Below are 12760 nucleotides of genomic sequence, written 5' to 3'. Positions count from 1 at the left end.
GTATCTGGCATTTAAAAGGATAGTCTGGCTGGGAGGTTGGACGAATGAATTGCTGGACTAAGGGATCGGAGGGTGAATGGGTAGATGGGTGAATAAAAGAATAAGCCAGGTGTGCCCTGGAATGGCGCCCTCCAGAGGACAGAGATTCCTACTTGTTCAGGATTCCAGTGGGTTTCTATTGATTCCACAGGGTGAAAATTTTCAAAATCATTTTCAAAAATCTGCAGTTTAGAAACTAGAATATTTATGAACATGTAATCAAAATATGGTAAGACACTTATAAGCATTACTCTAGAATTTGATATATACAAACATACTTATTTATACTTAGTTGCTGGGTAATACATTTTTGAAGTGTTCAATGTTTTTATTCACCACCTATGTTAGAGGGCCATTACTTCCCTCAAATAAAAGCAAACTAGTCTGCAATCACCAGCAATATTCTTTAACCTTGAACTTGAAGGAAGCTTTTAAAGCAAAAGGCTGGGAGAGCTCTAAGATCCCATCCAGAGTTTCTCAATTTGAGCTGCATGTTTGAATTACCTGGGAGGTTTTTAAGTCTCGACGCCCAGGGCGCACTTCAAACCTATTACATCAGAATCTCTGGAGACAGGACCCAGGCATTAGGATTTTTTTCCTTTTTCTTTTTTTGAATGTTTTTTTTCTTTGATACTTTGGCATCCATATATTTAAAGCTCCCCAAGTGGTTCCCATGTGCAGCTAAGATTGAACCACTGCTCTAACCTACCTGCCGCTGAGACCGATGAAAAGACTTATTGTACACACGTAAGGTTTTATGTTCCCTGTAAGAGTCAGATCTGAAACCAGCCTGCGTCCTCACTCTGATCCCTCCTCATCATCTCCTTCTTCCTTTACACTTATTTCAGTCTTCGCAGTTGAGAATGGCTCCCGGCCATGTCCATGAAGATCCACGTTCAGGTGAACTACGCTATCATTTTGCGAAAGCTGTACTTTTCCACTCGTGAACTTTGAACTGACCTTTTATGCTTAAAAGGAGTTTCGGGAATTGAGAAAATCGGATAGTTGAGATAAGTTCTGAAGGGGTTGCAAACCACCCTGAGCCAGAGGTGGTTATTTCCCCAAATCATAGAAAAGTCGAGAAATAACAAGCTGTATGGCCATCCCCACCCTCAGTCAGTGAACATGCTTCCCCTCTCCCACCCCCCCAACCTTTGTACTCTTATCATTGCCCAGTAAAAACTCCAACTACAGTTTGCTCAGGGTGTCACTTTCTCTCCAGCACTCTCTACTGCAGCAGCTTTAAAAAAGTACTTGCCTTCAACCCTAGTCTTTGTTTTTGCGTTGACAGTTTGATTTCTGGGCTAAGTTATTTGGAAAAACAGTGTCTGGAGGTGTCTACCAAAAAAGCATCTTTTCCTGGAACTTGACAGTAGCTGGGTAGGAGGACACAGGAGGACAGATCTCACCGTCTCGTCTTCCGTTCCCATCCATTAATTCTTCCCACGCCCACTAACTGGGCGGGATGCCTGTAGTGAGTTGAATCAAAAGACTTGCACACAACATCAGTGGGTTGCAGTTATGTATTCAGTTTCCTACTGTACTTGAGTAACACGGCCTGAGAAGGGGAAGAGAAACACTGGAAGAGCTGCCTGGCTGGATTAACTGACTTCTACTAAGTCATGGCTTCCTACGCTTTACAAAATCATCTTCCTACAGGAAAATCGGCTTCCACAGGGGTAGCACGGGTTGCAAGGGTCGCAAGGGTTGCAGGGGTTGCAGGGGCTGCAGGGGCTGCAGGGGCTGCAGGGGTTGCAAGGGTTGCAGGGGTTGCAGGGAGAAGCGCAAGGGTAGCACGGAGACTCGATCTTGACGCAACTGCCGAGCCCGTAGGAGTACGTCACGTCTTTCTCATCCACACATGGCGGCAAGCTGAACTCTTTGCAGATGTTCATGTAGCTGTACTTTTTGGATCCAAGGCAGTCGTACCTGTTCTCCCGCTCGGCAGAAACACACACCTTTCCGTCCTTCACTCGAACTTTGACTTGATCAGGTTCAAAGCCGCACACGTTCACCGATCCTAAAATGTTACTGCTGCAGCATGACGAGGCCAGAATTCTGTTCGTGGTTCTTCTCAGTCTGAAATTTAGAAAAAGGGAAGGGTGGGAGGAAGAAGCTTAGACCTCAGAATTCAGACATAGCTTGAGAAGCAACGCTTTGATCTCTGCTTTGTTTCAATCACCAAAGTAAACGTTAGTCATCGTGAAAAGTCAAATCCACAGAAGGGTATAAAGTGAAAAATAAAAGGCCTCCCATGTAAATCACACTCTCCCACAGGTAAACCTCTGCTAACAACAGATGGGTGTTTGGCCTTCCAGATCTTTCTCCCGTATTGAAATCCCAGCTCCTCCTCTTATTAGTTAAGGAACTTTGGGCAGGTTCCTTAGCTTCTGTGTGCCTCAGTTTCCTCATCTGTAAAATGGAAATAACAGCAGTACTACATCATAGTATTGTCTTGAGAGTTAAGTGAATGTACTTTGCTTAACATTGTGCTTGGTCCCTTATAAATCCTGCTTAATTATTGCCATGATCGTTATTGTTACCATTATTATATATAGACTCTTAGATCCAACTAATAAGATAGCATTTAAAATTTGCATTTTAAAGATGGCTGTCAGCCTCATAACCCAGCCCTGTTGATCCACAGGACTGGTGCCGCCACTGGGCCATCGCACAGAATCAGTCTGCATGCTCCATCAGCAAACGACAAGGCAAGATGCCTAGATCTGGCTCTGCCCAAGGGCACCTGCCTCCTCCTGTCTGAGGCTGCTCCAGACTCTGGACAGCTGGCCCCAGCAGGGGCAGTCAGCTTGGAGAGACTGTGTGTCAGATCCGTGTCCTACCATATTGCAAGTGCTGATTCCTGTCTCTTCTTCATCCAGTGACTTCATATCGATGGCTTGAAATTTATCATGGTGGGAATATTTACACCATGGAAATAGGTAAACGCTGCAAATCAAGGTTTTTCTCCTCCCTCCACCCCATCCCCACAGGGCTGGTTGTTGAATACCATTGTTGTGGCCCCTGGAGCAGCAAACAGATCTCCGCAGTCCCTGTAGAGCTGCTTTGTTGCTGCTCAGAATTCCTGTGTTTGAATCCTTAATAATAAAACAACAATAACAGAAGCTCGCACAAATCGATCACCTATGACACATAAAGAGGTAGTAAAGTGAAGTGCTTAAGAACACAGGCTCTGGAACCGGAGTATTTAGGTTCAAATCTTGGCTCTGCTATGTCAATAAGTTGGTGAATTTCTGTGTCTCAGTTTCCTCATCCGTAAACTTGGGACCTACTTCTAGGGTTGTTATGAAGTTTAAATTAGTTAATGAATGAAAAGTATCTATAATGGTGCTTGACTCACGATTAGGACATTGGGCTTTTGTCTTTTTTTCTTCCACAATGTACCATGATAAATGCTAAGGTGTTAAAGGCACCGTTTCATTTAATCTTCACAATAACCCTGTAATGCAAATGTAATTATCATTTTATAGACAGATGAGGAGAAGGTAAAGGTGGTGAATGGCAGAGTCTAGATTCCAGTCCAGGCCTGTTAATGCCAAGGTTATGATTTTAACCACCAGTTAAACTGAGCTGTAGAGGTCACTGCAGCCTGGTGTGAGCCTTGGATGCTTTGACCTGACTCCAGGTCCATTTTCTTTCTAATTGCCTGATCCTTCCAAAGACAACTCAATGCTCTGAAATGATCTTCTTTTTATCCTTTAACATTAAAAACAATCTGTGTTCTAAGAGACACTCCTAGCAAATCTCGCATTAGTTGGCCTGTCTTGGAGTGCATAATTTCTTGGATATCTCCAGTTTGAGGAGTCTGGACTCATTGATTGAATAATTAGTTTGAGATTTATTTCTAATTCATATTTTTTTGCTAAATTTTGTTTATACACTTACTTTTTGGTCACTTAAGTTATACAAGTTTATAGCAGATAACAGAAAATACAGACAAGCAAAATGGTGGAATATTTTTAAAAGTACTCATACCCCCATATAACATTTAACATTTTGGTGTTTGACTTTCTTCTGTGTGTGCACGCGTGTGTGTGTTTCCACATACATAGTTTTGTGTGTATTCTTATGAAATCATGTTATACATACTGCTCTAAATACGTATTTTTTACTTGATAAATCCTAACATGATTGGTTTAAAACAGTGTAAGCCCATGTACCGAAGGTTATGAACCAAGAATCTTAGTGGCTAATTCCAAAATGGTCAAATAGAATGCTGTCCTAGAAGATGCTGAGGCCGACAGAAAATTCATACGAGGCACCCAGAGGACTGTGGCAGTCAATCAGATCCATTTCAGCCCGGGCCCAAAGCATCTGGGGTAGTATGGGACTCAGACATTTTTCACACCCCAGGTGTACCAGGGTACCTATAACCCATATTAAAAAGAAAGGAAGAGAACTGGACTTCATTTGAAATCTTTAACTCTGTGAGAAAAACAGGAAAAAGAGCACCGTATCTTCCTGAATGAGCAGAGAACAGCACACAAAGATGCATCGTGCTCTCTCTGGATGGACCACAGGCCTGAAGCCCCAAAAGCCAAAGCCACAAGTGAAGCATAGAGGTGAACAGGTGCCCCTACATCTCTTAAGAACCTCCCTTGGTGTGTGTGTGTAGGCTAGTTGTCAAAGCTCCCTGTTCAGCTCAGACCTTCTAGTGGGAGAGGAGAAACATCAAATCTTGCCACGAAGACAGGGCTGGCATTCACAAAGAAGGACCAAAGATCCCAAGCAGAGGCTAGAGGCCCAGCTACCTGCCTGGTTAAATCCGCCAAAGAGACCTGCCTTCTGCAGGAGATGGATCTAGGAGCCAAGTCTACAAGCCAAAGCCGCCTCCCAGATCTATCTCCGCCCTCTTAGCAACCTGAGTCTTGGGGTACTATTTCATGGATTTTGTTGTTTAGATTCCCCTTCCTCCTCTATTCCCATCACTCTGTCCCCTTTGGCCCTGCAGTAGCTACACAGGAGTCTCTCCAGTGTGGGTCTTCATGAAATTGCCTAAAATGCTTGGCCAGGTCAGATTTCTTCTTCTTTTTGCTTATATGTCAGGGGTTATCAGTGGGGATGTGTGGGTTTGGGAGAAATTGCAGGAGCCACATTTTACTCATTAGACTCAACTATGAACTTGCAACTTAACTCTTGCCTAGTGATGTACCCATCACCCCATGTGGGATTTTCCATGGCTCTGTGGGGATTCCCTCTTATGTTTGTGATCATGAGGGTGGAGCTTAGCCACAGTAAACATAAGGAAACCAGCTTGCACCCTGGGTTTTGAGGGGACAGCCAGTGTCTATCTGCCCCCTCTTCTCCCTGCTGAAGCCGAATTTCACCTGAATGTACAACCAAACTCCTGAATGTGATGCATACTGCCCACAGCAATAATGAGTACAGACGGCCATCTTCACAAAGCTATAAATCAGGTTGAGCCTGGTGATGAATAAAGTAATGAAGATGTCAAAAGGTCTATGTCTACCCAAAAGCAAACAGAGGTGGGCCTTCCTCTAGCTGTCCTTTGAGTATTTTACTTTTTCTTCTAATTTATACTCTTTCCAAAGACCCCTTAAATTCTATTCCTCCTTTCCAACTTGTCTTTCCCTTCCTCTTCTTTCTTCTCCCTCCTCCCTTCTTTTCCTGCTTTGTCTTTCTCCTCCAGACTTTTGGGTGGTCCTGAAGAACAGTGTCACCCAGCAGGGACAGACAGTAGCACACACAGGTGCATCTGAGTCCCCAGTAGGGCTTACTAAAATGCAGGTGCTGGGTTGCACTGCCAGAGCTTCCGACTCAGCAGGTCTGCAGAAGAGGCGGGATTTGCATTTCTAACAAGTTCTGGATGGTGCTGCCATTGCTGGTCCAGAGACCACTCTTTGGGAAAAGGCAAACCTGGCTTCAATCCGGGTCTCCCACCTCCTGGTGATCAAGGACATGGCTGCTAAGTCTGTTTCTTTCTCTATAAGATGGCCAAGATGGTACAAGGATTAAATGAAGTGGAAGTGCAAAGGACTTAGTTTTCACTCAGTAAAAGCTAAGTCTCTCTATCAGTCTGTATAATCTGAGGTGTTAAGTGACCCAGCCCCAAGTCCTGTATCATTAAGTAATAAGGTCAAACCAAATAGTAGATATGCATTTGGCCTAGATGGGCAGCAGCTCCTACCTCTGCTGTCCTGGGGTCACTGGGCTCAGAGTCCCATGGTTATGAAGAGGTTGTGATGAGAGGGGACCAAAGGGCCAAACTGGGGGAATAGAGAGCTCTCTTCTCAGTTGGAAGACCAGCCTTTCCCCAGCAATAAAACCTTGGGGCTTAAAGAGGCCCTGATCTCTGAGTCAGAGAATGGGGGTGAGGGTGTGGGAAGATTTCCTTAAGGCACTGCTAAACCCTGCAAAGAAGTCACCATGAGGGCTGTCATCAGCCTCAAGAATGAGAGTGATTCAATGCAAACCTCATTCTCAGAGTGTGAATGGGTAAACAAGAAAAGAAATGAGAAGGCAGAAGTGCCCTTTGTTGGGGATTTTCAAGGGAATATTTTGTTGAGACTCAGGCCAAGCACAGATATTCGGGGGAGAGGGAGGAAGCACACACTGTCAGTTTCCAGGTGTTGGTAAAGGGCGCAGGGGTGAGGGCGCTGCACCTGTGATGTGACTGCAAATCAAGTTTCACAAAGACTGCTGCTGCCAGGTGTCAGAATGGCAACTGGGCATCATTAATTAGGTAATAAACTCCTAAGGGCAGGATTGAGGAAGGGCTGACTATTGCCTGTTTCTCCCACGTTAGGACAGAGGTCGGGAGCCCATGAAGTGTGGTGGTGGGTCAGGTGCAAACCCAAGTCAGGCTGGTGGCAGAGCTTCTCACAGAGGAAACTAAATTCAGTTACCTCAGACCCAATGAATTCAGAAGAGGAAGGAAGAGTTGGGGAAAGAGCGAGTGCGTGCTTGCGGTGCAAAAGGTAATTTGGGGAGGAAAAGAGAAAGAAGCTAAAGAAATAAAAGTACTTACTCGGGTCTCTACGAAGGAAGATGTCTCTTGAAGCAGCTGCTCAGTGAACAATGGAAATAGATTGGACCTTCTGTACTCAGTCTAAAATATATAGCACCCCCCTACACACACACACAAACAGGCATGCACACACACACAGGCGCACACATACACACACAGGCACACACATCAATCAAACAACATACACTCAGGAGTGCTCAAGAAACTCTTGGGGAGAATTAAAATGGTTGACCAAGCCTTCTTATCAGTTATTAGAGGAGCACCCAGAGGCAGAGCAGATTGCTCCCACACAGAAAACAATTCCAATAGGGTCATGGCATCTACAGACCAGGAATCTTCCTTTCCTGTTTGGCAAAGAACTTTCTAGATGACCCAGCCTAGAATCTGAAAGAACATGTCATACCTAACCAAACTGCTAGCATTCTTTAAAAGGATAAAAGGTTATGTGAATATTATTTCTAAACTCAAATAGCCTTGGGCAAGGTTTTGCACCAAAAATCACTTAAAAAAATTGAATCAACATGATATTTCTGGATTTATTTAGTCATGGATTGGGAGTTAGCTGAGAGATAAGGTAAAGAGGCATTACACTGGAAGAAAAAATATTAAGAATGAGAGTCCTCTGAGATTGGGGCTAGATCGGGTTTAACATATTCATCCATATTCAGGAAAATTAAATATTTAAGTTTGCAAGTAGAATTAAGTTCTTCTGGACAGTGAAACTTCAAGCTGTCAGAAATAGAGCATAGAGGGTTCCATGAGGCAGTACGAATGTGCTGGAAGAAACATGGCTGGGAGGAGGTTCAAGAGGGCAAATCTGAGGTCATTTCTAAAATGGATTTGGCTGTTCAGAGATCTGAGAATTAATGTGAAGACATCACCAGTTTCATATACTGACACAGGCCCAGAAAAAAAATCAGCAAAAATCCAGACATTGTCAGGAAAAGTCTCACAAACCATAGAAAGCATTACTTCATACATAAACTACGCTGCCAAGAAGTAAGCTTAAAGTTGCGTCTATTGCACGCCAAGAAATAGGGCTCCTGTTGGAGACGGAGGGCACCCAGATTATAAAGAACAGAGGGACACTCTTTTCTGGAGAGTCCGGAGAGTAGGGACAGCTAGGATACAAAAGCTGAAAGGACTTGGGTCAAAGGTAATCAAGTATTCAGAAGTAGAGGGAGAGTGAACACAGATCTGCTCACAAGTAACCCTTAATTTAGACCAAATATCACAAAAGCATCCCTGACTCACAGTGTGCACAATTTTTGTAACTTGATACTCTAAAGAGTAAAAATAAAAATTGGTTCAAATTGAGTATAGATGAGTTTATAGGCAATATCCCATCCCAGATTATTGAGGGAGGTTTGTCCTGACCTTTGGTGACTGATGACCTAGACAATAATTGCCTTATTGCCTTTTCCAGAGCAACATCACTGTCACTGCTGTCAAGGGTCTTGCTCTGTCTCTCTGCATCCATCTATCTATCATCTATCATCTATCTATCTATCTATCTATCTATCTATCTATCTATCTATCTATCTATCTATCTATCTAACTACCTACCTATCTATCATCTAGCCGTATCATCAGGATAAGACAATAGTATTTAAGGGTACGAACTTGCAATGAGTTCTAAATAAGTCCTAGAGATCTAATGCACAGTACAGTGAATGTAGACAACAATATTGTATGAGAATCATCAAACTTGCTAAGAGACCAGAACTTAATTATTCCAATCACTAACAAGAAATGATAATTATGTAATATAATAGAGGTGTTAATTATCACTACAATGGCAATCATATTACAACATATAAATGTATCAAATTAACATGTTATAACCTTAAATTTATACAATGTTATATGTCAAATATATTTTAATAAAAAATCTATCATCTATGTGTGCCCATCTTTAAAAAATTAATAGCGTATTAGTTTTCTGCACCTTGTTTTTCTCATTTAATACATTAATACATAAAATGCTTCATCAATTCTTTTTATATCTACATATCATCCCAGTGTATGGATGGACCAGAATTTAACCAGGAGTCCGTGCTTTCAACCATTTTTTTTTCAACAATAGTAATAGACTAAATGGCATCTATAGAAAATAAGAAAAGGAAAGCTTTCTCCAGGCCAAAAGAGAAAATATAATCAAACAAAAAATTTTAAAGTGGCTTTTAAAATTGCCCAATTCAATTAAAGTCTTTTCAACTCTGTTCTGAAAGCTGGGACTCTTTCAGTTCTGTACAACATTTACTAGAGTCAGAAGGAGAGGCTGACATAACAGACTCAACTCCAGATGAATTTTAAGTCTTTTTCTTGAGTGGGGGAACAAGAGAAAGGCTTTCCTACAAAACCCAGAAAGTACCTCTATTGTTCAATTTGCTCCCCTGCTCTTAATGCCTCTGGCAAACATTAAGGATTTGATCAATTATTATTACCTCCCCTTTAGTCATTTCTGTAAGTTCAAATATACTAAAATCACTTTACTCATAACCAGAAAAAATGTTTAGTTTGCTGCTTCCAATAGCTTTTTAATGGCATCCCCCATATCTTTCCCTCATTAAAGTCACATTATTTATCACGTTGGCATTCCTGCTATAAACCAACAACAACCCTGCCAAGCAACATCACTTCATTGTCTTTTGAGAATCTCGTAATTCTCATCGTGGACCCATTTACTCTTCTTAAATCTTTGCTAAGTCACTAGAGTCATTACCTTGAGCCCTTTCCGTCTCTGTACAAGTGTTGGTTGTCACATTTCCCCCCTTATTCCAACTTATAAGGCTAACATACCAACTATAAAAATCTTAAAAAGTTCTTTTACTTGGCAAGCTCTCTCTTTTCATCCTCTATGGCTCTAATGGCTTTCCTCTCCAAACTTCTGAGAGATGGTCGAAGACAGTAGAGCTTGACGTCACACAGGCAACATGGGTAGAGATCGCAGAGGCCACAGGAGCGTGATCGCTTTGAATAGCAGAGGCAGTACGGGTACGGGTGCAAGTCGCAGCAGCAGTACGGGTGCATATACAAGTCGCACAGGCATCGTGTGCTGAGTTCGTCGATGCATCTCAATTGTCTCAGTTCTCTGTCCACCTTCTTTATGTCCCTTCTAACACTGTCCAAAAGACAACTCAGTGCAGCCATTACAGTCACACCTTATTGTTCTGTGAGTACCTTTCGGAAATGGCACTCGAGGGGAAAAAATTGTTCTAAGCTCTTCTCAGAAGTTTCTTTTAAAAATAAATGAGGCACACATGATTCACTTACTTTAAAGCTTGTGTTCTATGACCTCATCACCCTCTAAGTATGTCATAGTCTTTTGGTTACCATGTGAACTGTGCAAAGTCATGGCCTCCAGAGACCCTCCTTACAGTTACAAAGCTACTCCAGAACTACATTAATACTGAGATTTCTCTCACCTTGAAGTTAGATGGGTCCCCCAAGCAATCACAACTCTTCAGGGTTCATGGGGTTCAAGTTTTAATGTCCTTGATTTCTGTGTGTATATGCCCTGAGGACTAGCCATGGCTGTGAAGATCTTAGCATGGGTGACTGAAGGAGCTGCCTGGCTCCTTTCTCTGCACTCTTCTAGCTGCTCTAGCCTTGACTTGACACGGAGCGTTGTCCCTTATACTATAGGATTCATTTTGGCCCCTAGTCTCTCTATAAGTAGGATATAAAGAACTTTCCCCTGCTCTCCTTACAAAGTCATCTTTAAGTCAGCCTTTGTTCTTGACCTTCTGAGGCCCAAGTCTCCGAGTCCTGCCCTTTCTTTACTAACTGGAGTCTTGGCTGTCTTGGGACATCAGTTTTCCAGTGGCTAACGTCCTACTCTTAAGCACCCATCTCTCAGTGTGAAGGATCCTGTCCTTGGTCACACCGCCCAGCAACTACACCTCTGGTCTTGTGTCCAAGCCTCCAGGCACCTTGTCCCTGAGTGCTTCCCAAGTATTGGTCCTTGGTACTCTTGTAACCGGCTGTCTAAAACTGCACTTGGGTGGGTTTCCCCTGCTCCCAACTGGATCAACACACTGGACCTCAGGCTCAGCCTCAGCCTTGGCTTCAGCACAGCTACTCTTCTGGGCCCGTCTCCTTAAGCTGCTATCCAGCTCTTGAATCCTCCTTTTGTGGACTAAGACATAGGGTATTTGAGGACAGGTGGTTGGATATGACACTGGAGAGGGAAATGAGGGCCAGGTTTAAAGGGACTTGTGGGCCAGCTAAGGAATTTGAACTTTATTTTGAGCACAATGAAGAATCACTGATTTTCTTTTCCGTGAAGAGAAGTTGAAAGGTAAGTCTGACAGTTATACTGAAGGTGCATTGTAAGGGGACAACAGTAGAGGTGTCTTCTGCTGGAAGGCAAGAGACAGCAAAAGTCTAGACTGGGATCCTGGCTACAGGGATGGCAAGAGGGAAGCCAATGGGATCACCCTCCACTGCAGCCAGAGTGATTTTCATACGTAAATCTGTCATTCCTCAACCCACCCCCCAAAAGTCTTCAAAGTCTTCTTTGTCCTCTTAGAAGAAGGGCCAGTCCTTACAAGGTGCTGAATGATAAGACTTCTGCCTTCCTCTCCCAACATTATTCCTGTAATTCATTATGCTTTAGCCACAAAGGCCTTTCTTGAAGTCTCACTCGGTCCACCTCATTCAGGACTTGTGGGCACTCTGATCTGTGTGCTTAGAAATTGAACTCCCCACCCTATATCTTTGATCTAATTAACTATAAGACATTCTTTAGATCTCCCCTTAAATGTCCCTTCCTCAAGAACACCTTTCCTGTCCCCCAGACTAAACACTCATAACTCTGCATATTCCTTTCATACCATTATTTGTCTGTTTCCCCAACTAAATTGTCTTTTTGGCTCACCATTAGATACCTAACACAATGCTGGGCACATAGTAGGGGCTTCAGATGTATTTGCTGAATGACCAAATGAGTGAATTAAACAATTCAGTGAACAGAATGAAGATGGAGTAAGGGAGGAATCGGTAATGATTCCTAGGTTTCTAGGTTGGCAGAATCGTGGTGCCATTGATTGAGGTAAGAAACTCAGGAAGAAGACTAAGTTTGGGGGACGTGCTGAACTTGAGGTGCTAGTGACAACTTTTAGGTAGAAATGTGAAGTAGCCTGCGGATAAGTGGGTCTGGAACTTGAGAGAAAGTTGGGCTAGAGATATGAATTTAAGAACTGCAATTCCATAGATAGTCGGAACCCTGAAGTTGGCAAGATCATTCAGGAGACGGGATTGACTGAAAAAGAAGAGGGCTGAGACAGACTCCTGAGGAACAAGAAGAAGAAATGCGGGAAGTAAAGGAGCTCATGAAAGACTCATGGAGGAATCAGAGAGGTAAGAGCCCCTAGGCTGAAGTCCCTTGTGTGTCACTAGACCAAGCCCTGCATTCCCCAGGGTTCCCCAGCCTCGACCTTGGGGCCCCTTTCTGTGCAGATGAAATATCTTAGTAAAAAAAAAACAAGTTTCCATGGAGGTGACAGAATGGGGGACTGGCCCCCGAGTCACATGAGATGATGAGTATAGATGAATTACTCTCCTCTATGGACAAATGCTGAAATCTTTCAAGAGTGATCCCACCCAATTCTGAGAGTGGAGTCTGTTAATAGGACTATGGCCTGCTTTTTGCTGAAAGTTCATTGCAGGAGTTGTACAGATTTCTCTAGCTCCAAGTGATAGACTTCT

General features: G+C 43.1%; 1 protein-coding gene across 1 annotated transcript; it reads right to left on the bottom strand.

Moving 5' to 3' along the window:
* Positions 1 to 1552: 1552 nt before the first annotated feature.
* On the bottom strand, positions 1553 to 10310 carry ODF1 (outer dense fiber of sperm tails 1). Its single transcript, XM_011373250.1, has 2 exons — positions 9882 to 10310; positions 1553 to 2118 (listed from the first exon to the last, which is right to left on the bottom strand). The coding sequence occupies exons 1-2, from the start codon at positions 10199 to 10201 to the stop codon at positions 1677 to 1679; spliced, it is 762 nt and encodes a 253-aa protein (XP_011371552.1). The 5' UTR covers positions 10202 to 10310; the 3' UTR covers positions 1553 to 1676.
* Positions 10311 to 12760: the final 2450 nt, after the last annotated feature.

This window comes from Pteropus vampyrus, unplaced genomic scaffold, assembly GCF_000151845.1.
Source record: "Pteropus vampyrus isolate Shadow unplaced genomic scaffold, Pvam_2.0 Scaffold222, whole genome shotgun sequence".
Taxonomy (NCBI): domain Eukaryota; kingdom Metazoa; phylum Chordata; class Mammalia; order Chiroptera; family Pteropodidae; genus Pteropus; species Pteropus vampyrus.
This window is presented reverse-complemented; position numbering and strand designations above follow the sequence as displayed.